The sequence below is a fragment of the Ranitomeya variabilis genome, chromosome 8 (genome assembly GCF_051348905.1).
Source record: "Ranitomeya variabilis isolate aRanVar5 chromosome 8, aRanVar5.hap1, whole genome shotgun sequence".
In the NCBI taxonomy this organism is placed as follows: Eukaryota; Metazoa; Chordata; class Amphibia; order Anura; family Dendrobatidae; genus Ranitomeya; species Ranitomeya variabilis.
In genome coordinates, this window is record NC_135239.1 from 35,885,637 (window position 1) to 35,911,455 (window position 25,819).

Consider the following 25,819-nt stretch of genomic DNA (forward strand, 5'->3'; position numbering starts at 1 on the left):
ATTTAATTTATTTAAAACTATGAAGATGTGAACGTTAAAGCTTGAAAACAGTCTCTCTATCGAAACTCTGGACATCCTGGAGCGGTTCGTGCTCGGCGTTTACCACCGGACACTAATTGTCCGGGCCGAACCCTGAACGTTTAAGTTCGAGTTTACTCATCGGTATTCCTGTGTTGTCTATGAGAAAGACATGTCTGACAACGGCTTATCTCTGGGAAAACAAACTGATCGGCGGTCTGAAATCGGACATGTTGATCGACGATCATTCAGCCAGCCGAACCTGTGGATATCGGTGGGTTTGGCCGACATTAGTCTAATGAATGAGGGGCTTTTGCCTCTGATGACTAAAGGGTTGAAGTTTCTCCTGGAGTAATCATGTTCATTGTCTTTACCTCAGTCACTAACCAGCAGGTGACTAATGGTGTACAGCAGTGTGGTGTCCTGTCAGTGTTTCTCTGGTTTCCAGGAGACATGGATCTCGGCCAGCCCTGAACCTCAGCCCTTTATGTCCGCACTCGTTCAGTGGAGGCACCGACATAAGAAAGTGTTTAACTACAACCTGAATTACTAACCCTAAAAGAATCAGACGGGAAGAATGAACCGGACGTATCCCCAGGTGAGGGAATGGACGCTGTATATACTGGTGCTAATGGGCGTACACATTGTAAGAACTGGGAGCGGGGATGTAAGGAGCAGCTGATTTCTCTTCACACTGGGATCTCACCCAGCCGACATGGTGGGATTACACTTCACTAGAGAATATTAAAAAAAAAAAAAAAAAAAGGGTCTTCATCCAGAGAAAATTGTTGATTTTTCTCCTGTATCGACATCCTTTTTTTTCTTTTTTTTTTTGGATAATCCGTTATTAAAATTTACAAGATCAAAGATTTTAATCAGCTGCTATATTTTATGGTTGATCCATATAGGATCCGATTTTTATTTTTTGTGCATCCACCGACTTGAATAGGCGAGTCTCATCTGAAATACAGAATAAAAAAAAAAAAGAAAGTGAGGAGAAAGCCGTTATCAGACTTGACGACTCTGGTGAGACGGCCGCCTCTCACCTGCGCGGTGGGGATGGGCAGCTACTCTTATCTTCGATATAAAGGGACTAAGTGATAAAATGCTCGTTGATAAATGAATACTCATCAACTGCCGTAACATTGTGCTGTAACCATGAACCATTTGGATGATCGCCAGCGGCTGATATCACTTATTTGGCGACAAAACAATAAATTTAGAACAATCATTCAGCTGATAGTAGTTCGTGCACTCATTATTAGGTAGCAAAGAGCAATTACTCATTTTTTTTTTTTAAATATTTTTTTAACCCATCAACGTCCATTGGAAAAAGACGCAAATTTGAGGTACAGAATCCGCACTGAAGGTACAAGAGGCAGAATAAGTGGTATTTCTTAAAGGGGAACTTTCACTGGATTTCTCCATTTAAATGGAGTCCCTCCTCCAATGGCCGCCGCTCCGCTGATTCTGGAACAGTTTTTCTTCTGTGACCCTCTATTCCAAAGTTATACCCCCTACTTGTAATAATAGTACAAATATTCCCTTTACACAACTGGGAGTGTACCACAGAAATTCTTTGTGGGTGTTAACTTTTTCTCCTCTGATGTTGGCCAATAAAATCACAGAGAAGTTCTGTGGTACACGCCCAGTTGTTTGAAGGGAAAATTTCCACTATTCTTACCTTTAGGGCATAACGGATAGGCACAGAAGAAAAAGAAAAATTCAGAGCAGCGGCAATCCAATGAAAGTTCCTCTTTAAAGGATATGGACTCCTTCAAGCATAATTTTTATTTTTTTCTTAATTAAATTAATATTTTGGGCTAAAAATAACTTTTTGGGGAAAACGTGGATAATTAATGTCATGTCGGAGTACAGCACCAATTAAAAATATTCATAGCGCATGCTGCCATTTTTTTTTTTCCATGCAGTCATTTGGTCTGTGTGGGGAATGGGCATATCCGCCCCCTATTCAAATCAAATATATATATATATATATATATATATATATATATATATATATATATATATATATATATATATATATATATATATATATGTTGGGGGTGATGGGCGTCATACCTCCAGAGATCAGATAATTATGGCCTATCCTAAGGTTAGGCCATCGGTGTAAAAACCCCGGACACCCCCTTTAAGTATTTCTCCAGCTGCTGCTCCATTTTGTACCAGTCATGCATAGTTGCAGTCTAAAGGGGCTTTTACACTAATAATGTTGGGATGTAAACAGACCGCCGATCATCCCATGAACGAACAAAACGCTTGTCCATTGGGTGAAGTGGTCTTTTGTGCAGCACAGAAAAAAATCATTGTTCTCGGCGGCACATCGTCCTGTGTAAACAGGACACATGCTGCCGCAAACCATAGCAGCCTATTGCTTATTTTTGTCTGCTTGTGCAAACAGGTATTTAAAAGATTGGCAAAGTTTACCAATCTGTGGTCCTATTGTGCGGACAGTTGGTCCTTGTAAACAGACCCTAATCAAAAAGTGCCACGAATAGGCCAAGAAAGACATCTGCTCCGTGCTGAAACGCGTCGGTGAAATAAACATTGCTTCTACAGACGTCTGAGCTGTCTTCTGTTCCAGCAGTTCCCACTAAATCCTTTTTCTTTATCGCCTCTCATTGGGGGACACAGGAACCATGGGTGTATGCTGCTGCCACTAGGAGGCTGACACTATGCAAATAAAAAAGTTAGCTCCTCCTCTGCAGTGTACACCCCACCGACTGGCATTATACTCTTCAGTTTAGCTTAGTGTCAGTAGGAGGTGGACACGGGTCTTTCATTAGACCCTTTTCTACCTCAATGTGCGTCGTTTCTTTTCAGGTTTTCCGGAGGGATACAGGGTGAATAGTCACACCTGTAGTCCCACAAGGCGGACTATGAGTACGGCGTGTACTGCCACCCCGTATCCTCATAGATCCCTCTCCAGGACCAAGAGCCTAGCACACAAGCGTGCTCAGAAGTCCGGTCCTGGCTCCGTCCCCCAACCCACTCGCCCACCAGAGCCTGTCGGTCGGAGGAGACGAGGACGTCCATCACAGAGCCGTGGACGTCTCATTCCCCCCAGGTTAGTAGCGGACGACGGGGGATGTTTAGGTGAGTATTTCCCTAAAGTTCCCAGATTTTCCTCTGTCCTCCCCCGCAATGTGGGGGAATAGAAGTTCCATTAATGCGCGGGGGGCTCCCAAGCAAGACTGGATTCATGACGGGCGGCTGCTAGTATCCGTTAACTTTATTCTAATAGGGATCCCAGGACCTGTGCTAGGCAGATCCCCTTTATCCTTACAGGGCATCGCTTCCTCCTGCGGCTGCTAGTATCCTGTGCCTGCGCGGCGGCCTTGGCTGGCTGCCGCGCTACTTACTATCTGCGGGCTCGGTACTGCGATCCTCCAGCGGCGCCGCTTTTTTACTTTAGGTCCCGGCTTCGGCCGGGGCCTACTTCGGCGCCGCGACTCTATTATTCTGTCCCCTCTGGCGGCCCTGTCAGGCTCCCGCGCTGCTCTGCGGCACTTCTCCGGAGCCGCGGCCTCTTTTCCAGCAGCGCCGGCCTCCAATTTAGGTCCCGGCTTCGGCCGGGGCCTACTTCCGGTACGCGCTCCTTCACTTCCGGTTTCAGCGGGCAGGTTTTTTCCCGCCCGACATACAGTGCCCTGCCCACCGGCGCCTCTCTTTCTGTCTCCGCCCCCTTCCTCAGTGCCGGGAACATTCCAGGCGCCTTGCGTTCACCGAGCAGAGGAGCTCACGCAGCACTCCCTCATCTCTTCTGCACAGCACGATCTGCGCAGAATACAGCATCTCAGGGCAGGACTTCTCCATCGACAAGTGGGACTTCTTACAGGACCGGGTCCGTGAGTAGCTGCTCTGCAGACTGACACCCCCCTCTGCCCCACTGTCCCCTAACCGCTGGCATTTTCTTCAGGGACCTCTCAAGATGTCTAACTCTAAAGGGGGCCGCTCTCGTCCTCCTACTTCTTCAACTTCTGTCTTAGTCAAGTACTTTGCATGTTCGTCCTGTAACAGCAAACTTCCCTCAGGTCAGTCCTCTCCGCTCTGTCAGGCCTGCAGCAACCCAATTGTTCCCACTGCCCAGGTTCCCCCGGCTGATCCGCCCGAGAGTGATACCCCCATCCCAGGCTGGGCCTCCACTCTGTCTCAATCGGTGGCCGATTTAACACGGGTGTCTCAAACTCTGGTGTCCGTGCTGGATCGATTACCTCTGCAGACCCTCGTAGTAGCCAGCGGGTCCCAGGAACCACCGCCCGAGCCCTCCTTGATACGCCACAAAAGGTCCAGGCAGGACTGTCGGTCTGAGTCCTCTTCGCGTTCCATCTCGCCACACGGCCCTCCCCTGCGGTCGGTGTCCCCCCGATCCTCCTCCCCTGAGTCAGGCGAGGCTCTCTCTGATGCGCCCTCGGAGGATATTTCGGAGCTGGATTCTAACCAAATCGCCACTATGAGGGATATGGTCCAGAATCTCATTGGGGCAATAAACCAAACCTGTGGCATCAAGGATCCCTCTACGGAACCCGCAGATCAGGCGGTTTCGTTTAGACGGGCCAAACCACCTTCTAAGTTTTTTGCTCCTCATCCTGAATTCGTGGAAATCTTGTCCAGAGAGAGAGAGAACCCGACCAGACGTTTTCAGAGGGGAAAACGCCTGGGTGTGTTATATCCTTTTCCTCCAGAACTTACCGCCAATTGGACGGTCTCTCCCTCGGTGGATCCCCCTGTTTCCAGGCTGTCCACCAACACGGTGCTTCCACTGTCTGGCGGAGCATCTCTGAAGGACTCTAACGATAGAGTTGTAGAATCCTTTGCGAAGTCAGCCTTTGAAGCGGCTGCAGCAGCGCTATGCCCAGCTTTTGCTTCTACTTGGGTTTCTAAATCTATTTCCAAATGGGCCAAAGATCTCCGTCGAGGTATCCTGGACGGGGCGCCTCCCGCGCAACTAGCGGAGCTTGCCAACCAAATTTCCCACGCTGGTGAATACCTGGTCTCCGCCTCCCTGGATACCGCGTCTTGTGCGGCTCAGGCTTCCAGCAATGCTGTTGCCATCCGCCGGACCGTTTGGCTCAAGGCCTGGCAGGCGGACTTATCTTCCAAGAAGTCCCTTACCAGCCTGCCCTTCCAGGGCTCTCGTCTATTTGGTTCCCAGCTGGACCAAATCATTAAGGACGCCACCGGAGGTACAAGTTCTCTTCTCCCCCAGGCTAAGCCTCGTCGCCCTCCTAGACGGCAGTTTCGTCCCTTCCGGCCTTTTCGCCGTTTCGCGGCGTCTAGCTCCTTTTCCCAGCAGCAACAGAGGCCACAGGCACGTCAAGAGAAGAAGGCGGTGTCCTTTAGACCCACTCCGTCCTGGCGTCCTCGCTATTCCCAGGGTAGATCCTCCAGGTCCAGGACTGGAAGATCCACCTCTGCATGACTCTCGGCAAGACTCCAGCCCAACTCCCAGGTTGGGCGGCCGTCTTCTCTTTTTCAGGGACGTCTGGCTTTCCGCAGTAGAGGACGCATGGGTCAGGGAAGTTGTATCTTCGGGATACAAGATCGAGTTCGTTTCACGACCCCGGGATCGTTTCTTCGAATCCCGTCCTCCAAGAGATCCCGCTTTAGTTCCGGGCTTCTTTGCAGCCATCGCTTCTCTCCTCAAAGCCGGGGTTATCGTTCCCGTACCAGAAAAAGAACGTTTCACGGGTTTCTACTCGAACCTTTTTGTGGTACCGAAAAAGGACGGCAAGGTTCGTCCCATTCTGGACCTCAAATTGCTGAACAGGAGAGTTCATCTGAGACACTTCAGGATGGAATCTCTTCGTTCAGTAATTGCTTCCATGGAGGCCCAGGAGTTTCTGTGCTCAATCGACATCCAGGACGCCTACCTACATGTCCCGATTTTTCCTGGACATCACCGTTTCCTGCGCTTTGCAGTGCTCCGAGAACATTTTCAGTTCGTTGCCCTGCCGTTTGGCCTCGCAACCGCGCCAAGGGTGTTCACAAAGATCATGGCAGCACTGATGGCCATCTTGAGGGTCAGAGGCCTGGTCCTTTTTCCTTACCTCGACGACATCCTCATCAAGGCTCCGTCCTTTGCTCAGGCTCACGAAAGCCTGTCTATTCTTATCGACACCTTAGTCCGTTTCGGGTGGCTGGTCAACCGGAAGAAGTCCTGCCTTATCCCTTCTCAGCGCATCATCTTTCTGGGCATGCTCTTCGACACTCGCCAGTCCAGAGTCTTCCTTCCCAAAGACAAGAAATCCACTCTTTTTCGGGACATACGCTTGCTCCAGGGTCCTCGGCCTCTCTCTCTCCGTTCGGCCATGAGGGCTCTGGGGAGGATGGTAGCAACATTGGAAGCGATTCCCTTCGCCCAATTTCACTCGCGGCCCCTCCAGCAAGCCATTCTGTCTCAATGGGACAGGTCTGTCTTCTCCCTGGATCGGCCAATCCGTCTCTCTTCTCGGGTCAAACAGTCTCTCAACTGGTGGCTGACGTCACCTCTTGTCTCCCAGGGCAGGTCCTTTCTTCCAGTTCACTGGCAGGTGGTAACGACGGACGCCAGCCTGCTCGGCTGGGGTGCGGTGTTTCGCCACCTAACAGTCCAGGGCCGTTGGTCGTCGCAGGAGTCGTCTCTGCCAATCAATGTCCTCGAAATTCGGGCCATTTTTCTGTCCCTCCGCCACTGGGAAACTATTCTCAGGGGCCTGCCAGTCCGGGTCCAGACGGACAACGCCACGGCCGTGGCATATGTCAACCATCAGGGGGGGACCCGGAGCTCCCTAGCCCTTGCCGAGGTCTCCAGGATCCTCCTTTGGGCAGAGGCTACAGTTCCAGTGATATCGGCGGTGCATATCCCCGGCGTGGACAACTGGGCCGCCGACTTCCTCAGCCGCGAGGGCCTCGCGGCAGGGGAATGGTCCTTGCATCCGGAGGTCTTCCATCAGATTTGTCTTCGATGGGGGACTCCGGACGTGGACCTCACGGCGTCTCGAATGAACAGGAAGGTTCCGCAGTTCGTCTCCAGGTCTCGCGATCCTCTCGCAGTGGGCGTCGATGCTCTGGCCATCCCTTGGTCACAGTTCGGGCTGCCTTACCTGTTTCCACCCCTTCCACTTCTTCCCAAACTGTTGAAGAAGATCAAAGCGGAAGGAGTGCCGGTCATCCTGATCGCCCCGGATTGGCCCAGGAGAGCTTGGTTCGCAGAGCTCGTCAACCTTCTCGCGGACGCCCCCTGGCGCCTTCCAGACAGGCCCGATCTGCTGTCTCAGGGTCCGATCTGCCACCCGAATTCTCGGTCGCTCAGTTTAACGGCGTGGCTGTTGAGACCGCGGTTCTAAGAGCGTCCGGCCTTTCAGACCGGGTGATTCATACCATGATTCAGGCTCGGAAGCCTTCGTCTTCCAGGATCTACTACCGTACTTGGAAGGCTTACTTCCGTTGGTGCGAGTCCAACCGCGTTCCATCCATGACCTTTTCCCTGCCTTCTCTTTTGGCCTTCCTTCAGGCAGGGCTGGATTCGGGCCTGGCTCTTAGCTCCCTGAAGGGCCAGGTTTCTGCGCTTTCCATCCTCTTTCAGAAGACTTTAGCTTCTCGGCCACAGGTTAAGACCTTCCTTCAAGGAGTGGCCCACACTGTCCCGCCGTACAGGGCCCCTGTGGATGCATGGGATTTAAGCCTGGTACTGGACGTCCTGAGGGTTTCTCCCTTTGAGCCCCTTCAGGAGATTCCTCTATCAGTTCTATCTTGGAAGGTGTCCTTTCTTGTGGCCATCACGTCTATTCGCCGCGTTTCCGAGTTGGCGGCTCTGTCTTGCCGACCTCCGTTTTTGGTCATTCACCAGGATAAGGTGGTCTTCCGACCTCCACCTTCTTTTCTTCCTAAGGTGGTTTCAACCTTCCACCTCAACGAGGACATCATTTTACCTTCCTTTTGCCCAGCTCCGACTCATCCTCTGGAGCGCTCTTTGAACAAGCTGGACCTTGTCAGGGCTGTGAGGATCTACCTGGATAGAACCTCCACTTTTCGAAAGACTGATTCCTTTTTCGTCATTCCTGATGGCACGCGCAGAGGCCAACCGGCTTCTAAGGCGACTATTGCTCGCTGGATCAGAATGGCAATTTTGGAGGCTTACCGGGTCAAGAACAGAGTGCCCCCTCCTGGGATTAAGGCTCACTCTACCCGGGCAGTCGGCGCCTCCTGGGCGGTGCACCACAGGGCTTCCGCTCTACAGCTTTGCAAAGCGGCAACTTGGTCTTCCATCCACACGTTCGCCAAATTTTACAAGGTCCATACCTACGCTTCGGCGGATGCCAGCCTAGGCAGAAGGATCTTGCAGGCGGCAGTGGTGAGTCCTCTGACCTGATGGAAGTCTGTTTTTCCCGCCCTTGGGACTGCTTTGGGACGTCCCATGGTTCCTGTGTCCCCCAATGAGAGGCGATAAAGAAAACAGGATTTTTGGTTGCTTACCGTAAAATCTGTTTCTTGGAGCCTCCATTGGGGGACACAGCTCCCTCCCAATGTTTTCTGTTATATGTTTTTATGACTGTTCTTATGTTTACAATTCTCAAGTTTGTGGTTATGGTTTTTCAACCTTGTTTCTTATCTCCTACTGCTTTCTCACTAACTGAAGAGTATAATGCCAGTCGGTGGGGTGTACACTGCAGAGGAGGAGCTAACTTTTTTATTTGCATAGTGTCAGCCTCCTAGTGGCAGCAGCGTACACCCATGGTTCCTGTGTCCCCCAATGGAGGATCCAAGAAACAGATTTTACGGTAAGCAACCAAAAATCCTGTTTTTTGATATATTATTTCTCTAAGCCAAGAAAGGGGCACTGGGGTAGCATCTAACTACAAGGTGGTCCGGCAGTGGTCCCGCTAGAACTTGTAACTGGCAGGGGCGGATTGCAGATAGGACTAAATTCTCATTGTTGGTGACACCTGCCGAAATGCAATTGTTGGCTGTGGCTTCTAGGTAATTTGCAGACTTTTAAGACATTGGATGATTTTGACAACCATTGTCCCCCTGGAAAGCTTGGGGGCCAATTCACCAAAGTCTTCAAATTTTATATTTTCTGCAATCATCACCTATAGAGTAATGAAAGCATAAACCTAGGATATAAGCAGTGCAGCCACATAGAGAAGCCCCTTGTACGCGCCATTCTTCTGTAAGGATTTGTCCATACACAGCCCTATGAATAGCAGTGACCGCTCTTATGAGGTGTGAATTGGACACTCGGCAGGACGGGTGTCAACAGGCTGATTGTAATTTGTGATGAAACGTCGTGTCAGAGACGCCATGTTGTACTCACTATCACATGTACATATTATTGTGTATAGCAGTAAAGTATCGGTTCACCTTATGTTTCCGAGAGTCTGCAACAATGCATGTGGCTGCAAAATTCTGTAAAAAAATGTCAGTCCCATCTGACCAGAAACATACCAATATCTCTGTAAGGCCTCATTCAGACATCAGCGTACAAGTGCTCTCTGTGTTGTTCATGGATGGCACTTGAAACTATAATAGTGAAAGGGATCATTCACACGTCCGTGATTTTTCACTGTCCAATAGGTCCACGCAAAATCGCAAAGACGTCTGATTTTGATCCGAGTGTCAGATGAAAATCGGTATTGAAAGTCTTTGGGTACAAAAAAAAAAAATCACACAGCACTTACATGCCATCCGAGTACAGTCCGATTTTCACAGACTGTTAGGAGAAACTGTTTTGTTCACGTACGAGAAGAACTGATGACACATGGACCAAACTCGAAGCAAAGTCGGATCAAACGTGGACCAAAATCGGCGAAAACTCAGCTCAAACTCGAACCAAACTCAGAACAAAGTCAAAACAAAGTCAGAACAAAGTTGGACCAGAGTCAGAACAAAGTCGTAACAAAGTCAGAACAAAGTTGGACCAAAGTCAGAACAAAGTTGGACCAAAGTCGGAACAAAGTTGGACCAAAGTCGGAACAAACTTCGAACAAACTCGGACCAAAATTGGATCAAACTTGGACCAAACTTGGAGCAAATATCTAAGTGCAGTCCAATGTTTCACACGCTCCCATAGACTTGAATAGGTTCATGTGATCCAATTACCTCATGCACTCGCAGCATGTAGCCATTGTTTTCTCATGCTAAATTTGTCATGAGAAAAACCGAAGATCTGCACTGCCCCATAGTATAACATTGGGCCGACTGCTGTCTGATAAAACATCAGATAGCACTCGGCAGTGTTTGACGCTCATGTGAGCGAGCCCTACGACCATATTCACATCTTCAGTATTTGGTCAGTATAAAGTCAGTATTTGGAAAACCAGGAGTGGGTGATAAATCCAGAAGTGGTGACGTGTTTCTATTATACTTTCCCTCTGATTGTTCCTCACCTGATTTTGTCTTACAAATACTGACTGTGTGAACGTGGCCTATGAGAGTTGATAGTTATCGGTGTGATCTAGACACCCTTTAAATGCCAGCAGTTTTTCATACTATGTTTACTCTTGCAGCGGAGAAGTATGGACGCTTCATCATTGGGATCTACAGTGTCGATGCTCTCAAAGGATGAGAAGGGTAAATTCACATTTTGGCCATTACTTTGCAGTATTTTTGACTTTTATTAACAAAATAACGTTGTTTCCCAGATTTGTGTGGGGGCTGCAGCAGAAGATGTGTGTGCATCATAGCTGTGATACTAATCATTCTGATGATCATTGTTGCTGCCATTGTGTGTGCCGTTCTACTCGCCCTCCCTGCTCGCACCCCAGGTAATGCGTGATATGTGCAGTCCAAAAAGTGGACTGGTTTGTAGCATATGGGAAATGTAGCAATTTACTAGACATCACAGACATGTACAGTATGTGTCTGGTACATTATCTGTAATTTGGTGCTTCTGAGCTTTGTGACATTATCTGCACCCAATTCGCAGGCTGCTATATACAGTGACCGTGTTCTGTGGACACTTTATATGGAGATTGGTCGTGGGTTTACTGCGACAGATAGGAGCCAGAAGACTGCAGCATCTGATTTCTTCTACTCCTGCACGGATTAGAAGCACTTCACCTTCATATTAAACAGTGCCGGTTTATTTTAGCAGTGCAGGGGTTAATCTCCTCCTGGAAGCTTTCCTGCATTAAGCTCTCAGCTGTTCAGTTAGGCACTCCCAGCTCCTATATAATCTGGGCCCTGGCTAGCACTCATTGCCAGAGCTAGCTTCTGCTGCATGGCTGGAGGTTGTTGTTGGTTATTATTGGAGAAAGCGGTTGGTGGATTTATCTGTGACTGTTGCTAGGTTTTGAGTGTGTGATAATTTCCTTTATTCGCCTACTTTGGTTTAACCCCACCCTCCAATCCCTAGTACATACCTCTGTTGTTTATGTGCGAGTATATTTGTATGATTGGTATTTTCCTTTATCCTTTTTCGTATTACCTTGTTAGTCTGGTTGAATATTACAGTACACTACTACTCCCCTCTTCCCCATGTGGGTGAAGGGTACAGACTGAGGGCTGATTCAGTAGCTAAGGTAAGGTACGTGGCCCTGGCGTCTTCACCATCAGAAATAATCTGGGGAACAGGGGGAGCTAGGGCGTCCCCTAATGTTAGGGACAGGTAAGGAGCCCTTGGTCCCGGGACACCTGACAACAGAGTTGTGACAAGATTACCTGGTATTTCTAGTCACTATCACAGACGAGTGCTGAATAATGATGTACAATACTTATTAGGTCTCTTTCTGTCTTCAGAAACTCGCTCCTGCATCACATCAGATAACTTCACCGGTTTCCTGTGTGATGACAGGATAACATGTCTGCTGCCATCTTCAGTCTGTAATTCTGCAAGTGACTGCGGCAACGGGGAGGATGAAGCTACTTCACTATGCAGTGAGTAAAACTTTGCTTTTTTTTAATCACTAATTGTCAATTACGTTTTGTATTGCTGCCCATTGACATCTATCCTGTAAAGACTATGGAAACATCTTTTGTATATGCGAGGATTAACTTGATTTAACCAAAAAAGTTGCAAGTTTCAGGATACATTTTATTTTCCTGATGTGCTGTTTGCAACCTACTCCTAGTTTCAGACTTCTCTTTTGAGTTCTGTGCATGCAGGATGCAGAGGTCTTCATTAGTTCTTCTGTATCAGCACAGCTTCATTCACGCAGCTTTATCGTCTCGGCAAAGTTGACTCTTGCGATTCTTTTTATTCACATGTAGCAGAAAAAGTGAGCCGGTCATCTGTTATCTGTTTTTTGCTACCCCATCTGAGAACAGCATGATGTAGAGGCAGAGACCCTGATTCCAGCGATGTGTCACGTACTGGGCTGCTTGCTGCAGTTTTGATAAAAGCTAAGCTCTCAGATTAGGTGGTAATAACTTGGTGAATGATTCACTTTATATACCCCAATATTTTGACTGAGAATTTTGTGTCCCGTAGGTAACCTGCCCGATAATTTACCTGGATATTTAATATTTCGGTGTGGAAATCCTCAGTTTTGGATCTACAGTAACTTGAAGTGTAATGGCATCAATAATTGTGGAGACTGTTCTGATGAGTCTCAGTCATGTAAGTATAAGGAAAAACGGGGGCTCAATTTCTAACATTTATATGGAAGAAAACATTTTTTTTTTATATTCCTCATGTTTTTCCAGTTTAAAAGTATCGGGTTCTTTCCTGTGCACCATGAATGGTGGTTACCTAGGCTTTGTACCCCTTGGCCTAACTTTCATCTACGTTTTTCTCTTAGTGGCGTCCTGTTCCTCCTGTCCGAATAATTGGTGGCCATGTACCCCAGTGCTCTACCAGTACTGCAACTGCATCCCCAGATCATTATGTGGCAATGGAGTCCAAGACTGCGTGAGCTGGTCTGATGAATATCAGTGCAAGTGACCAGATCAATAGCATAATGTACTTGTATCTGTATATACATTAATTACACACATGTAAACTCCTGATTACATAGCCTTATATTAAAGTTCATGTAATCATTCCACACCATCAGGTGGTCCTCACCATAAACACGAGATATCCTCGTAAGGTTAGCACTACAGTATATTTAACCACTTGGCACCTTTGACATAAACCCACATTTTTATTACATATGTTAGTTACCTTTAGTAAATAAAATTGCAAAATCCCAGTCTATAGTCTTCAGTTATTCATTATTTCATCCAGTGCCTTGATAAGCAGTTTTCGGCCTGAGTCAAGTTTCAGATTTTTCTAGTTGGAGTATTCCTGCCAGTAATATAGGCTGGATGCGAGGTCAAAGGGGGTTGCTACCTGCACTTGCATTCATATATCAACTCAACACCAATGTTGTGCTTTCTGAGGTGTTTGTAGCCTGTTTTCTCTGCACTCCATAAAACTTTAGATACTTTCCCCTATCTCCTGCTATCTGTAACACTGCAGAGAAGAGGGAGCAGGAACTCTTACAGATTTGCAACATTTTTGCAGATTGCACTGCATTGCTTCAGAGAAGACTTAGACACTTTGCAGCATAAAAATATTAGAAAAATGTTTAATGAAGACTATTTATAAAGTCGGTTAACTTTGTATTTAGGAAGCAAATGAACGATAAAAAGGTAATTCTTGTAAGTGATGTAAATCTCATATTAACTTAATAAAACAGCCCTTCTTCCATTTATGAATTACAGTTGTGCCCCTCATTGTGGTATCTTAACAGCTGAATAGGTGGGTTTCTTCCTTGATTTTATAACTTATGCAGTTACATCCAGTTTAATGTACTGTGATATAACAATCTCACCTTTTTTTGTGGCCTTGAAACAAATTGTAAGGTTGGATTTCTCATTTATATTGTATACCGAATGTGGTAGTTTAGCTGAATAGACTAAATGGACAATATATTGTTTGCAGTCCCTTGAATAAGAACGTCAGAGGAGGGTTCAATTAAATAAATGAGCATAAAGAAAGTTTGGGTTGGGTTCCTGGCATCTGACTGAAAATAACATTTGGGAGGAGCAATGGAAGATGAGTCTTGACAGTTACTTGGCTGCTCTCAGCCAATCAGTGTGGCTGTGATTACTCTTGGTGATGCTGATTGGTTGAAAGCAGTGCACAAGCCTCATCCACAATGTCCTTTTCAGTAGAATGCAGATTTACAACTCTTAATAAGAGCTATGTAATGAGATCCTATAACATGGTTTTTTTTTAGTTTCAAATATTATTTCTAAATTAAAGTAAACAGAAAAGAATTTCACTTAATGGAAAAAAAACAAACAAACAAAGAAACCATTTAACATTCAAGAATATTCTAAAAAAATGCTACATTCAGACTAAAAATGTGAACGTTTGTACCAGGGTGTGGTACTGTGCAGACAATGCCAGGAAAAAAAAAAAAAAAAGAGAGACCAGAAGCGGACAATCCCAGAAATGTTGTGCCAATTCTCTGGCCACAGGGGTGATCCGTCTTCTACCTAGTAACAATAGCATCCGTAAGTAAAGTCCTTGCTGTAAGTCTGAAATCATGGCAGTGTCCGGAGATTAACTTGACTCAAAGTGCAAATTTTCATCAAACTTTTTAAAAACAGAAGAGCGTCTGAGGCTCCCACTGATTAGAACAACACGCTGAGAGTTGTAGTTCCCCGCTGTAGTGGAGTACAGGGGCGTCTCACGGACATTATTCCAGCCGGCTGGATTACAGACGCTCAGTAAGAGTTCAATAAATCCCAGTCCTCAGATGTAAGAGCCACACGTGACTTTTTGGCGGCGTGAGAGGACTTTGTATCTCCCACGCGGTTTTCTTCTTTGGTCCTTTTCACTGGAAAGTGTCCCGTTTTAGGTACAGTTTGGATTGGATTTTTTACCACCGCTGGTCGGTGGAACTGTAGGTGCTTCGTGCCGTTTGTAGGATTCTCATAACGCACTGGTGTCTGCAAATCTTCACAGTTTACCTTTTCTTTTCCATCTATAGAAGTAAACATACATTAGATAAGTGACCAGGGAAGTAAATCTCACGCTGAAACATACCTTTCTGCTCAGCGCTTTTCAGTGTGAATTGTCAGACAAGCTCTGATCGCTCAATCCGCTCCTCTCTCAGCTCTTCTACACTGATGTCTTTAAAAATAGATGTAAATCATATAGGAATGTCAGATTTAAGAGTGATCACAAGAGGGAAAAAAAAACAAACGTGAGCTGTCAAGGAGCTTGACAGAGATATTTCACTTTATGGGACCAAAAATGCATGCTGGCTGTAAAAGATAAAAAGTGTTGTAAGAATGCGTGTGTCCCATCATGGATATCAAATTATCATAAATTTGCGCCGTCTAAATTGACGCCTTTTTTAGAATACTCACAGAATTGTTGAGCTGCTGTGCGGGACTGCGTGATTTTGTTTGGTTTAATGGAAGACGACACTAATTGGTCCCATTGACAAAAAAGCTAAAATGTAAGAATAAAATAGTTTAAGCGGATCTCCAAGTCCTCCAGCCTCGCACCCCCCCCCCCCCTTGCTTTATGCTCATTTACTATTTATGTGGCATCGACCTAATAATTATCATTGATCATCAAATTACTTTTAGATTAGAATTATTTCCTGACGATGGGGGGGGTGATGTATATTAAATGAAGAATTTGGGTACTCATCATAAAATCTCTCTCAGATCCTTCATTGGGGAACACAGGAAACCATGGGTGTATGCTGCTGCTAATTGGGAGGCTGACACGATGCACAAAAAGTTGGCTCCACCTCAGCAGTGTAAACGCCACCGACCTACCTCGTACACCAGGGAGGGTGCAGTAGTGACACAACCCCACACTGTGCTCTCAGTCTCTAGGTGGGAGATCAGAGAGACAACCCCACACTGTGCTCTCAGTCTCTGGGTGAGAGATCAGAGTGACAGACACAACCCCACACTGTGCTCTCAGTCTCTAGGTGGGAGATCAGAGTGACAACCCCACACTGTGCGCTCAGTCTCTAGGTGGGAGATCAGAGTGACACAGCCACACACTGTGCTCTCAGTCTCTAGGTGGGAGATCAGAGTGACACAGCCACACACTGTGCTCTCAGTCTCTAGGTGGGAGATCAGAGTGACAACCCCACACTGTGCGCTCAGTCTCTAGGTGGGAGATCAGAGAGACAACCCCACACTGTGCTCTCAGTCTCTGGGTGAGAGATTAGAGTGACAGACACAACCCCACACTGTGCTCTCAGTCTCTAGGTGGGAGATCAGAGTGACAACCCCACACTGTGCTCTCAGTCTCTAGGTGGGAGATCAGAGTGACAACCCCACACTGTGCGCTCAGTCTCTAGGTGGGAGATCAGAGTGACACAGCCACACACTGTGCTCTCAGTCTCTAGGTGGGAGATCAGTGAGACAACCCCACACTGTGCTCTCAGTCTCTGGGTGAGAGATCAGAGTGACAACCCCACACTGTGCGCTCAGTCTCTAGGTGGGAGATCAGAGTGACACAGCCACACACTGTGCTCTCAGTCTCTAGGTGGGAGATCAGAGTGACAACCCCACACTGTGCGCTCAGTCTCTAGGTGGGAGATCAGAGAGACAACCCCACACTGTGCTCTCAGTCTCTGGGTGAGAGATTAGAGTGACAGACACAACCCCACACTGTGCTCTCAGTCTCTAGGTGGGAGATCAGAGTGACAACCCCACACTGTGCTCTCAGTCTCTAGGTGGGAGATCAGAGTGACAACCCCACACTGTGCGCTCAGTCTCTAGGTGGGAGATCAGAGTGACACAGCCACACACTGTGCTCTCAGTCTCTAGGTGGGAGATCAGTGACACAACCCCACACTGTGCTCTCAGTCTCTGGGTGAGAGATCAGAGTGACAGACACAACCCCACACTGTGCTCTCAGTCTCTAGGTGGGAGATCAGAGTGACACAACCCCACACTGTGCGCTCAGTCTCTAGGTGGGAGATCAGAGTGACACAACCCCACACTGTGCTCTCAGTCTCTAGGTGGGAGATCAGAGTGACACAGCCCCACACTGTGCTCTCAGTCTCTAGGTGGGAGATCAGTGACACAACCCCACACTGTGCTCTCAGTCTCTAGGTGAGAGATCAGAGTGACACAACCCCACACTGTGCTCTCAGTCTCTAAGTGGGAGATCAGAGTGACAACCCCACACTGTGCTCTCAGTCTCTAGGTGGGAGATCAGAGAGACAACTCCACTGTCTCCTGGAACACTGATTAGCTCCTTGCCAGTTGGTGGGTATATACGGCTGAGGGGAGTTAACCCTGAGTGTAGACAGAAAAAGAGGCTACCTGTGTCCACCAAGAAAGCAATAGAGAAGGCACAGAGCGGCAGGGTTGGCACTCAGTTACCTGCTCAGCCCAGCCTTGAGTCCTGCAGTCCACATGATCAAACTGGTTTAAAAGTTTCATTGACTGAACCAGGCCCATTCTTGTTTGGATTTTCTTACAGGTTGCAATGGGATCCTAAAAAGATTAAAAAAAAACCCAAAACAATAGGTGTAAGGAATGCACATGGAGGTAGAGTTCCCTACAGCAAAAACACACTAGATCATGGGTCAACAACCTGCAGCACGCCAGCTAACATGAACCTGCAACTCTAAGTATGCTTAAATAACAGTAGCTTGTCAGGGAATGCTGGGGGTTGTAGTTTCAAAAGGGTTGCTGACTGCTAGAGTGGAGTAAAAAGATTTTCAGGACCCAGGTAAAACGGCCGCATAGGTGAACCATGGCTGCCAGGTCACAGACCTGTTACCTTCCCCCTGCCTGCGGCATCCCCTCCTGATTTCTAGGCTCCCACGATGTTATAGAGCCTAATATACAGCATAATGACTCCCGCAGTGGCTGCTGGCCCAGGGTCCTGCAAATCTTTTTGACAAATCACACTCCAGTATTCCCTATTGTTGACCAAGTGGTAAGTAATCCAGCCCCCTCTGTCACATCGGAGACCACTGATCCATTTAATGAATGCACCCTGTGGCTGTGCAGCCATCGCCGAACTGCAACTCTCACTGGGTCCCAAGAGGTGGGGGGCCACATCCACCTCCAAAGCAGGTGGAGTTGTGCATTTTGATGAGCCATTGGACTGTAAATCGCCCATATATCGTTGTTGCACAGGACCCTCTGCTGTCGGTCACCGCCAATGTGCACGCTTATGCTCTAACATATTACCTGTACACCCGTGTCAGAGATGTCCAGGTATTCTAGCTGATTGAATACAAGCAGGAAGCTCACCCCCGTCTCCGTGATCTCCGGATTACCTACAGGAGAGAGAAACACATAACCATGGACGGTCTGCAGAAAGGCAATGTGCGCAAATCTTCTCTGCAACCGGTTACATATTGGCAGAATCGCTCTTTACTTTTATCAGTGCACAGAGATTTTCTATATGTATTTCACTACCTGAAAGGAGGGGGAAAAAACCAAAAGAAATGCAGCAAATGTGCAACAGGAGATGGGACCGTACTATGGACGGCAGAAAACCGACATCTACTCTACAGTTGTTTCTCTGCCAGAATGTAAGGTATGAAAGGACTGTGACAGATGGCAATCCCCAGAAATACACGCCTTATGAAAAAATCGCAATGCAACAAATATAAACATGATGGCTCAGTGATTAGCACTGTATGGTGGCTCAGTGATGAGCACTGTATGGTGGCTCAGTGACTAGCAGCACTGCAGCCTTGCAGCTCTAATCTCAGCAAGACAACATCAGCAAGGAGTTTGTATGTTCTCCCCGTGTTTGTGTGGGTTTCAGCCAGGTTCTTTGATTTCCTCCCACACTCCAAAGACATACTGATAGGGAATCTAGATTGTGAGCCCCAATGGGGACAGTGATGATGTCTGTAAAGCGCTGCGGAATATGATGGCACTCTAGAAGCAAAGAATCTACTATATAATTGTCTAAGGGTCACTTCCGTCTTTCTGTCCTTCTGTCTGTCACGGATATTCATTGGTCGCGGCCTCTGTCTGTCATGGAATCCAAGTCGCTGATTAGTCGTGGGCGTTTTGCCACGACCAATCAGCGACGCGCACAGTCCGGAGGAAAATGGCCGCTCCTTACTCCCCGCACTCACTGCCCGGCGCCCGCATACACCCCTCCGGTCACCACTCACACAGGGTTAATAACGGCGGTAACGGACCGCGTTATGCCCCGGGTAACGCACTCCGTTACCGCCGCTATTAACCCTGTGTGACCAAGTTTTTTACTATTGACGCAGCCTATGCAGCGTCAATAGTAAAAACATCTAATGTCAAAAATAATTAAAAAAATAAAAAATGATTATATACTCACCTACGCCGCCTTTCCCGCTCCTCGCGATGCAAGCGGAACATTCCGGTAGCAAGGATGGTCTGGCAGAAGGACCTGCCATGATGTCACGGTCATGTGACCGCAATGTCATCACAAGTCCTGCGCGGAAAGGACCTGCCGGGACGTCATCACAGGTCCTGCGCGACAAGGACCTGCCGGGACGTCATCACAGGTCCTGCGCGACAAGGACCTGCCGGGACGTCATCACAGGTCTTGCGCGACAAGGACCTGCCGTGACGACACGGTCACGTGACCGCAACACGGTCACGTGACCGCGACCGTGAGTATATGTTTATTTTTAATTTTTTTAACCTGTGTCATACGTGGCTGGGCAATATACTACTTAGCTGGGCAATATACTACGTGGCTCTGTGCTGTATACTACATCACTGGGCAATATACTACGTGACTGGCCAATATACTACGTGGCTCTGTGCTGTATACTACGTCACTGGGCAATATACTATGTGGCTCTGTGCTGTATCTAGATCAAGGGGATCAAATTCAATAAATCTGAGATTTACAATAAAGTAGTCCTCAGGAAAAAAATTCCAGTATATAAGATCAATCCGAGGACATCAAAAAGTCAATTTTTCAACAAAATATTTGTTTATTGTAGACCAGACATACAGTCAAAAAAGCCCACGTTTCGGCCTTAATTGGCCTTTATCAAGGCGATAATCTACAAAAGTACGTTATTGTACTTTGGCCTTTATCAAGGCGATAATCTACAAATTGTGGCCGAAACGTGGGCTTTTTTGACTGTATGTCTGGTCTACAGTAAACAAATATTTTGTTGAAAAATTGACTTTTTGATGTCTGTGCTGTATACTACGTCACTGGGCAATATACAATGTAACTGGGCAATATACTACGTCACTGGGCAATATACAATGTAACTGGGCAATATACTACTTGGCTGGGCAATATACTACGTGGCTGGGCAATATACTACGTGGACATACATATTCTAGAATACCCGATGCGTTAAAATCGGGCCACCATCTAGTAATAAATAAGGACCTCTGTGTACCTACATCTAACTATGTCCTCCTTCATTCCTGCATCGCACGTTTCCCTCTTTTCATTTTACCATCTGTTCCCCTACATTTGAACAAGAGAATATTTACCTCCTTCCCCCTCCATGATGTACATTTATGTCTATGTCTTGGATTTGGAGCAGGTACACGGTAAACCCACTCCATACAGGATGACTGTGTTATATAATGTATACTTAAAAACTTCTTCCTGTCCCAATTACTGTTAATATCCCTGCTCCCGATTAAAGGGAGAAAAATAAAAATTGCATGTCAGATATACAAAAATAACTGTTACAGAAGAGGAAACAATTTAAAGAAAAAAAAATACTATGAAAAATAACACCTTCCTTTGATATTTGCAAAATATGAAAAAAATAAATAAAAAACACAAAAATGTCAGCCTGGTAATGAGCTGGTTAGAGAGAGGTTAACCTGATAGGATTTACGGAAATTAGCTGTTTTGTTCTGGACACAATCTGGATCACAATCATCTGATTTAGCCAGATCTGAAGCAATACTGCGTCATATCCCAATGTGAACAGTACACAGGAGAGACTTACAGGACACGTCCAGGAGGGTCAGTTTCCCAAGGCCTCTATGCAGCACCCGGACAGGAGCAGTCAACTTCCGCACCCCAATGTCAGACAGACAGTTATCCTTTAGGTAGAGCGCCCTCAGGCTGTGGAGGCAGAAACCAACAATGATTACGTGACACAAAAACACAAAACTATTAACTGTCTCATTTACAGACAATTTTTATTTTTGCGCTTCTAATTTTTTTTCTCCCCTTATTTCAAAAGCTATCACTTTTTTATTTTTAACGTCAACATAGCCACAAGAGGGTTTCTTTTTTCCGGGCCAATTGTAATTTGGAGTAGCATCATTCAGTTTACTAAATTATGTACTCAAAAATGGAAGAAAAAAAAAGGCACAATAAAAATTGACCTGGGAACATGATTGTCCGGGTCTCTATAACTGGTGACACCAAACTTGTACAGTGTCTTTTTTTGTGTTATTTTAAGGCTTTAGAAAAAAAAAAGTCATGTCGCCATTTTCTGAGACCTGTATTTTTTTTTATTTTCCATCGCTGATGCTGTGAGGGGGTTTGTTGTTTAAGTGACAATCTTTATTTTTTATTGATACCATTTGGGGGTACATACGACACTTTGATCTATTTTGTAATTGCATTTTTAAGAATATGAGAGGTAACGGGAAAAAAATGCAATTACGGAGTTTTATGGATGCAGCTAAACCAAATATTCCTTACTTTCTTTATTTTTGAATGAGAAAATGGGTTGATTAAACTTTTTTTCTTTTTTAAGATGTTTAAAAAATATTTTCACTTTGCTTTTCAATTCCTCTATTGGGCAACCGTACTTAAAATCCAATAGTTCAGTAGAAGAACCAATATGGCAGCAGCAGTAGTCTTCAGCAGGCACCTGGCATTTGTGGCAACCCATCATCCGCCGGAGAGGCCAATGGGTGTCGGAATGGTGGACCCATCAGATTCTCACAATTTACATGATTAATCAGCAGTGATCAGAGCTAGATCTGGTTGCTGCTGATACAGGAAGTTACCTACTGTATGACACAGCTGGCACTTGCCATGTGTGGAGCTGACTTTGCTCCTTAGCCAACTTCATACACCTTCACATAATAATACATAATGGAGTTAAAGTGAGGCTGGTTTCACATGGATAGGTCATTCATCAGATTGGTGGGAGTCCGACACCTGGTACCCCCCTCCCCCCCTCCCCCCACTGATAGGTCCCACGTCTACTGGAATTAAACAGTGTGACGAAGCCGAAACACTACAGTGCCATTAATGCTGTAGTAGCCATTTCTGGGGAACCACAGCTCAGCTCCTATTGAAGTGAACAGGAAACAGTTCTATTTATTTGAGTCTGGCCAAGCATCGTCACCGTACCTGTCCATAGCCTCCGAGCAAAGGTGTCCAAACACCTCATGTCCATCCCCCAGTTTACAACATGACAAGTCCAAACTCTGCAGACCGTGAAATGATTTGATCTCCTCCAGCTTCTCGGAAACCAACAAGTACCTGCGCAAGACACACAAAGATTACACGTCCCAATATATCTAAATATGAGAATAAAAAAAAAACTTATGTCACAGTAGGAAAGAAAAAAACAACAACCTTGGACCGTGACTAACAGGCGCTTTTCTTATTTACTTTCCAACCTAAACCTCAATAAGACGCCATCAAACTGCGATCACATGAGTAATGAGGGAGACGACATCACAAAACCAACGGGGACCACCGGGAGACTCAACGGTAAAGGGATAGATATTTATTTTGCAATATCATCTACAACTTTTTAACAATTCTGAAAACCTCAGAGTTTTCCGGCTGTGCAGGAGGATCATTGCTGTTTGCCGTGGGAACGAGTACAAGTGAGAAAATCTTTTTTTCTAAATGTGTGTGTGAAGAGCAGTAAGACGGGGGCCAGAATTACTACATACATGGGGCCAAAGGAAAATTAAGTATGGAAAAAAACAAAACCCAGAAAACTATTTTGCCACTAAAGATGCCCTTTTACAAAAAAAAAAATTAAACCGAACAAAAAAAAGAATGCAGCATGTATTGCTGCATTCGGAGCGACCCCAGCTATAAACCTGCACCATAATCTGTAAGATAAACACCATTACAAAAATACATTCAAAAAGAATAAAGCACACCAAAAGGGTTTTAAAAGAAAATATTTCAAAAACTCATATGGTCAAAAAAAATAAAAATAATGATCTCACTCAAAAAGCAATCTCGTCCTGCAAAAAAATGCAGCCTGTCAAAGTTAAACTGGTTTTCTATATGCTTAAAATTTACCCGACTGAGTTGGAAATCCTTGTGTTAGATGATGGACACAAATGGAGCCCCGTTAGCTGCAATGGGATCTGTCAAGTCTCCATCACGGTACCCAACAGTTTAAAAAAAAAATAAAGAATAGAGCAGTGTGCTCCTATTGGATGAACTAGTACACATGTAAATGAAGAATAAGCTGCAAAATCCTGTGTGTACACGTACTTGCCCCGCAGACATAGTGACGAGAGCATCAGGTCTCCATAAGCCTCTGTGAATTTACGGAGGGCGATCAGGCCATTCTGGGGATGGCAGAACTGCAGCCTGGCCTCCGCAGCTGTGAACAATCTCTCTGCAACTTGCTCAGGAAACCCAAGCAGCGAGTCCACGTGCCGAATATTATCCGCAATCAGATCCAGCGCCATGGTGAACAGAGGCTTGGCCGAGTATCGCAGGCTCCCCTGCTCAGTGTATGTGAATATAAATGGCTTCTCTTTAGGTTTACAGTTGTCCCCATGATTCACACACAGCTGCACTGAGAAACCTTTGGAGAAGAGTCTGACGGGAGAGGTCTTGATCCGGGCACAATCAGATCCTGCCAAAAAGAGCTGACCTTTCTCCCGCACAAAGACAGGTCCGATATCTTCATTTCCTCGTAAGTCTGAAAATTGTGACATCTGAATATCAAAAGGAGAAAAGGGATAATATATGAGATTCATTGTATTTCAACAACCTTCTATAAATGCTTCCCATTCAGACCCCAAGTCTTAAAAATATGTTTCAAAATTTTCTTATACATTGATCAGCTCTAATCATTGGCAGGTTAAGTGGATAACATTGACTTTCTGGCTACAGTGGTGCCTGTGAAGAGATTGGATAGACTAGTCAGCAAGTGAACAGTCAGTTCATAAAGGGTTATTCCTATATTCATAGAATGGGTATTGTCATGCTGTGCTTGTAAATACAAACAATTTTGCAATTTGCTGCTCATTCAATTTTTCAGCCATTCTTGAGATGCCATAGCTTTTGTTTTGTTTCCAGCTCGTTGCCTTGGAGACCGACCACTGCTGCTAGACAGATGAACACATACAGTGTTTACAAGAGCTTTTCTATTTAGCTTGTAAGCGCTGTTTTGAAGCCGGCCAGGATCACTGGATTGCAGTTACCTCCTAATACCGACCAGAGGTGCTTACAAGCTAGACAGCAGCGATGGTCGGCCTCCAAGGCAACAAGCTGTAAACAAAAGTAAAATAGCTCAAGAATTGCTGCAAATATCAATAAGCAGTAAATTGCAAAAGTGCTTGTGCTCACTGGCACTGTCAAACTAGAAAGATGGGAATATTTCTTGAAAGGGAAACTGCTAAAAGGTTTTGCTATGTAATCTGAGAGCAGCATAATGTAGGGCAGAGACCCTGATTACAGCGATGTATCGCTTACTGGACTGCTTAGTACAGTTTTGATAAAAGCCAAGTTTTCTCTGCCGTAGATGTGGCAGTGCTTTAAATGCTGAGCTGTGTATAACCCTGCCCACACCCCTGATTGACAGTCTCCTGTGTACACTGTGCATAGGCAGAAAGTTGCCAATCAGTGGTGGGGCAGGGTTACACAGATTAGCTGGACAGCTGTGCATGTAAGATCAAGTCCTGCAGTGATAATTTCTTGCTGATAAAACACTGGTTATGGTGAAACTACAGATAACCAAATAAGTGACGCATCCCTGCAATCAGGGTCTCTGCCCCTAGATCATGCTACTCTCAGATTACATCGCAAAAACCTGCTGGTAGATCCATTCTAAAGATAAGGTAGCATTTCACACTCATGCTAGTAGTTGTGGACGTCATTGCTACAGGACAGAACTGGGATCTTAATGGACATGGAAGTACAAAAACTGGGCAATCTCCTGATGTCTGATTTTTTGGGGTGTTCTCCATATTGCTGTTAGTAGTTGGGACCCAAACTAACGCCAGGACAGGGCACTTTTGATCCATCCACATGCTCGGTCTCCGCTCCATTAATTGTCTATAGGACTGCCGGAAATAACCGAGCGCTGTACTTCCTCTGGGAGTCCCCTAGACAAACAGGGCAGAGCTCGAGCATATGCATCATCACTCCATCAAAGAGGCCTGATCTCAGGATCCCTGGCAGTTCCAGTGGTCGGACCCCCGTAATCAGTACATAAATCTGATTAATATGGCAGTAAAATCTAGGAAATAAGCCGTCAGCGCCAATAAGCTTCTTTACCCCAGTTTTCCATTAGCTTAGCGCCAATTCAGCCCTATTTGCGACAGGCTTGTTGCTAGGACACCGCGCAGCCTCACGTCAGGAAACTTTAAAATCACCTTTTTATGCATTTTCTAAAAATCTGAAACCTGTTTTACCCTTTAAATGCCGGTAAGTATTAGCAGTGCTTGATGGTCCAGCACTTTTTGTAAAGTTTTTCAAAAGCAGTAAAATTACATGAAACCCCATTCCCAGCACTGAATATTAAAGTTTTAATCCTCGCAAGGACGGTGTGCCCCCCTCCCCTTACTACAAGGTAATTCACCTCTGTCCCCGGGTGCACTGCCGTCCGGAACCTTTCTCATTCGGAACGTTTCTTCTCGGTGCTAAAGAGGAGATATCACCCGTGCACTTCCGGGTTATGTGATAATTTCCGGAAAACCCTTTTGGTTTCCTAGTAACGGCATA

The 25,819-nt window shown here is 46.1% G+C and overlaps 2 protein-coding genes across 3 annotated transcripts; one reads left to right on the plus strand and one right to left on the minus strand.

Moving 5' to 3' along the window:
- The first annotated feature begins 302 nt into the window (after positions 1 to 302).
- Positions 303 to 13,247, plus strand: LDLRAD1 (low density lipoprotein receptor class A domain containing 1). Its single transcript, XM_077278095.1, has 6 exons — positions 303 to 616; positions 10,530 to 10,593; positions 10,665 to 10,787; positions 11,761 to 11,898; positions 12,452 to 12,580; positions 12,762 to 13,247. The coding sequence occupies exons 1-6, from the start codon at positions 596 to 598 to the stop codon at positions 12,902 to 12,904; spliced, it is 618 nt and encodes a 205-aa protein (XP_077134210.1). The 5' UTR covers positions 303 to 595; the 3' UTR covers positions 12,905 to 13,247.
- Positions 13,248 to 13,490: 243 nt separating this feature from the next.
- On the minus strand, positions 13,491 to 25,814 carry LRRC42 (leucine rich repeat containing 42). Of its 2 annotated transcripts, none has more exons than XM_077278093.1 (8): positions 25,677 to 25,814; positions 23,357 to 23,808; positions 22,244 to 22,375; positions 20,877 to 20,995; positions 18,136 to 18,224; positions 17,317 to 17,430; positions 15,328 to 15,412; positions 13,491 to 14,939 (listed from the first exon to the last, which is right to left on the minus strand). In XM_077278093.1, the coding sequence occupies exons 2-8, from the start codon at positions 23,806 to 23,808 to the stop codon at positions 14,680 to 14,682; spliced, it is 1,251 nt and encodes a 416-aa protein (XP_077134208.1). In that variant the 5' UTR covers positions 25,677 to 25,814; the 3' UTR covers positions 13,491 to 14,679. The 2 variants fall into 2 exon arrangements, with proteins under 2 accessions (XP_077134208.1, XP_077134209.1); XM_077278094.1 differs by lacking the exon at positions 25,677 to 25,814 and adding an exon at positions 25,510 to 25,633.
- Positions 25,815 to 25,819: the final 5 nt, after the last annotated feature.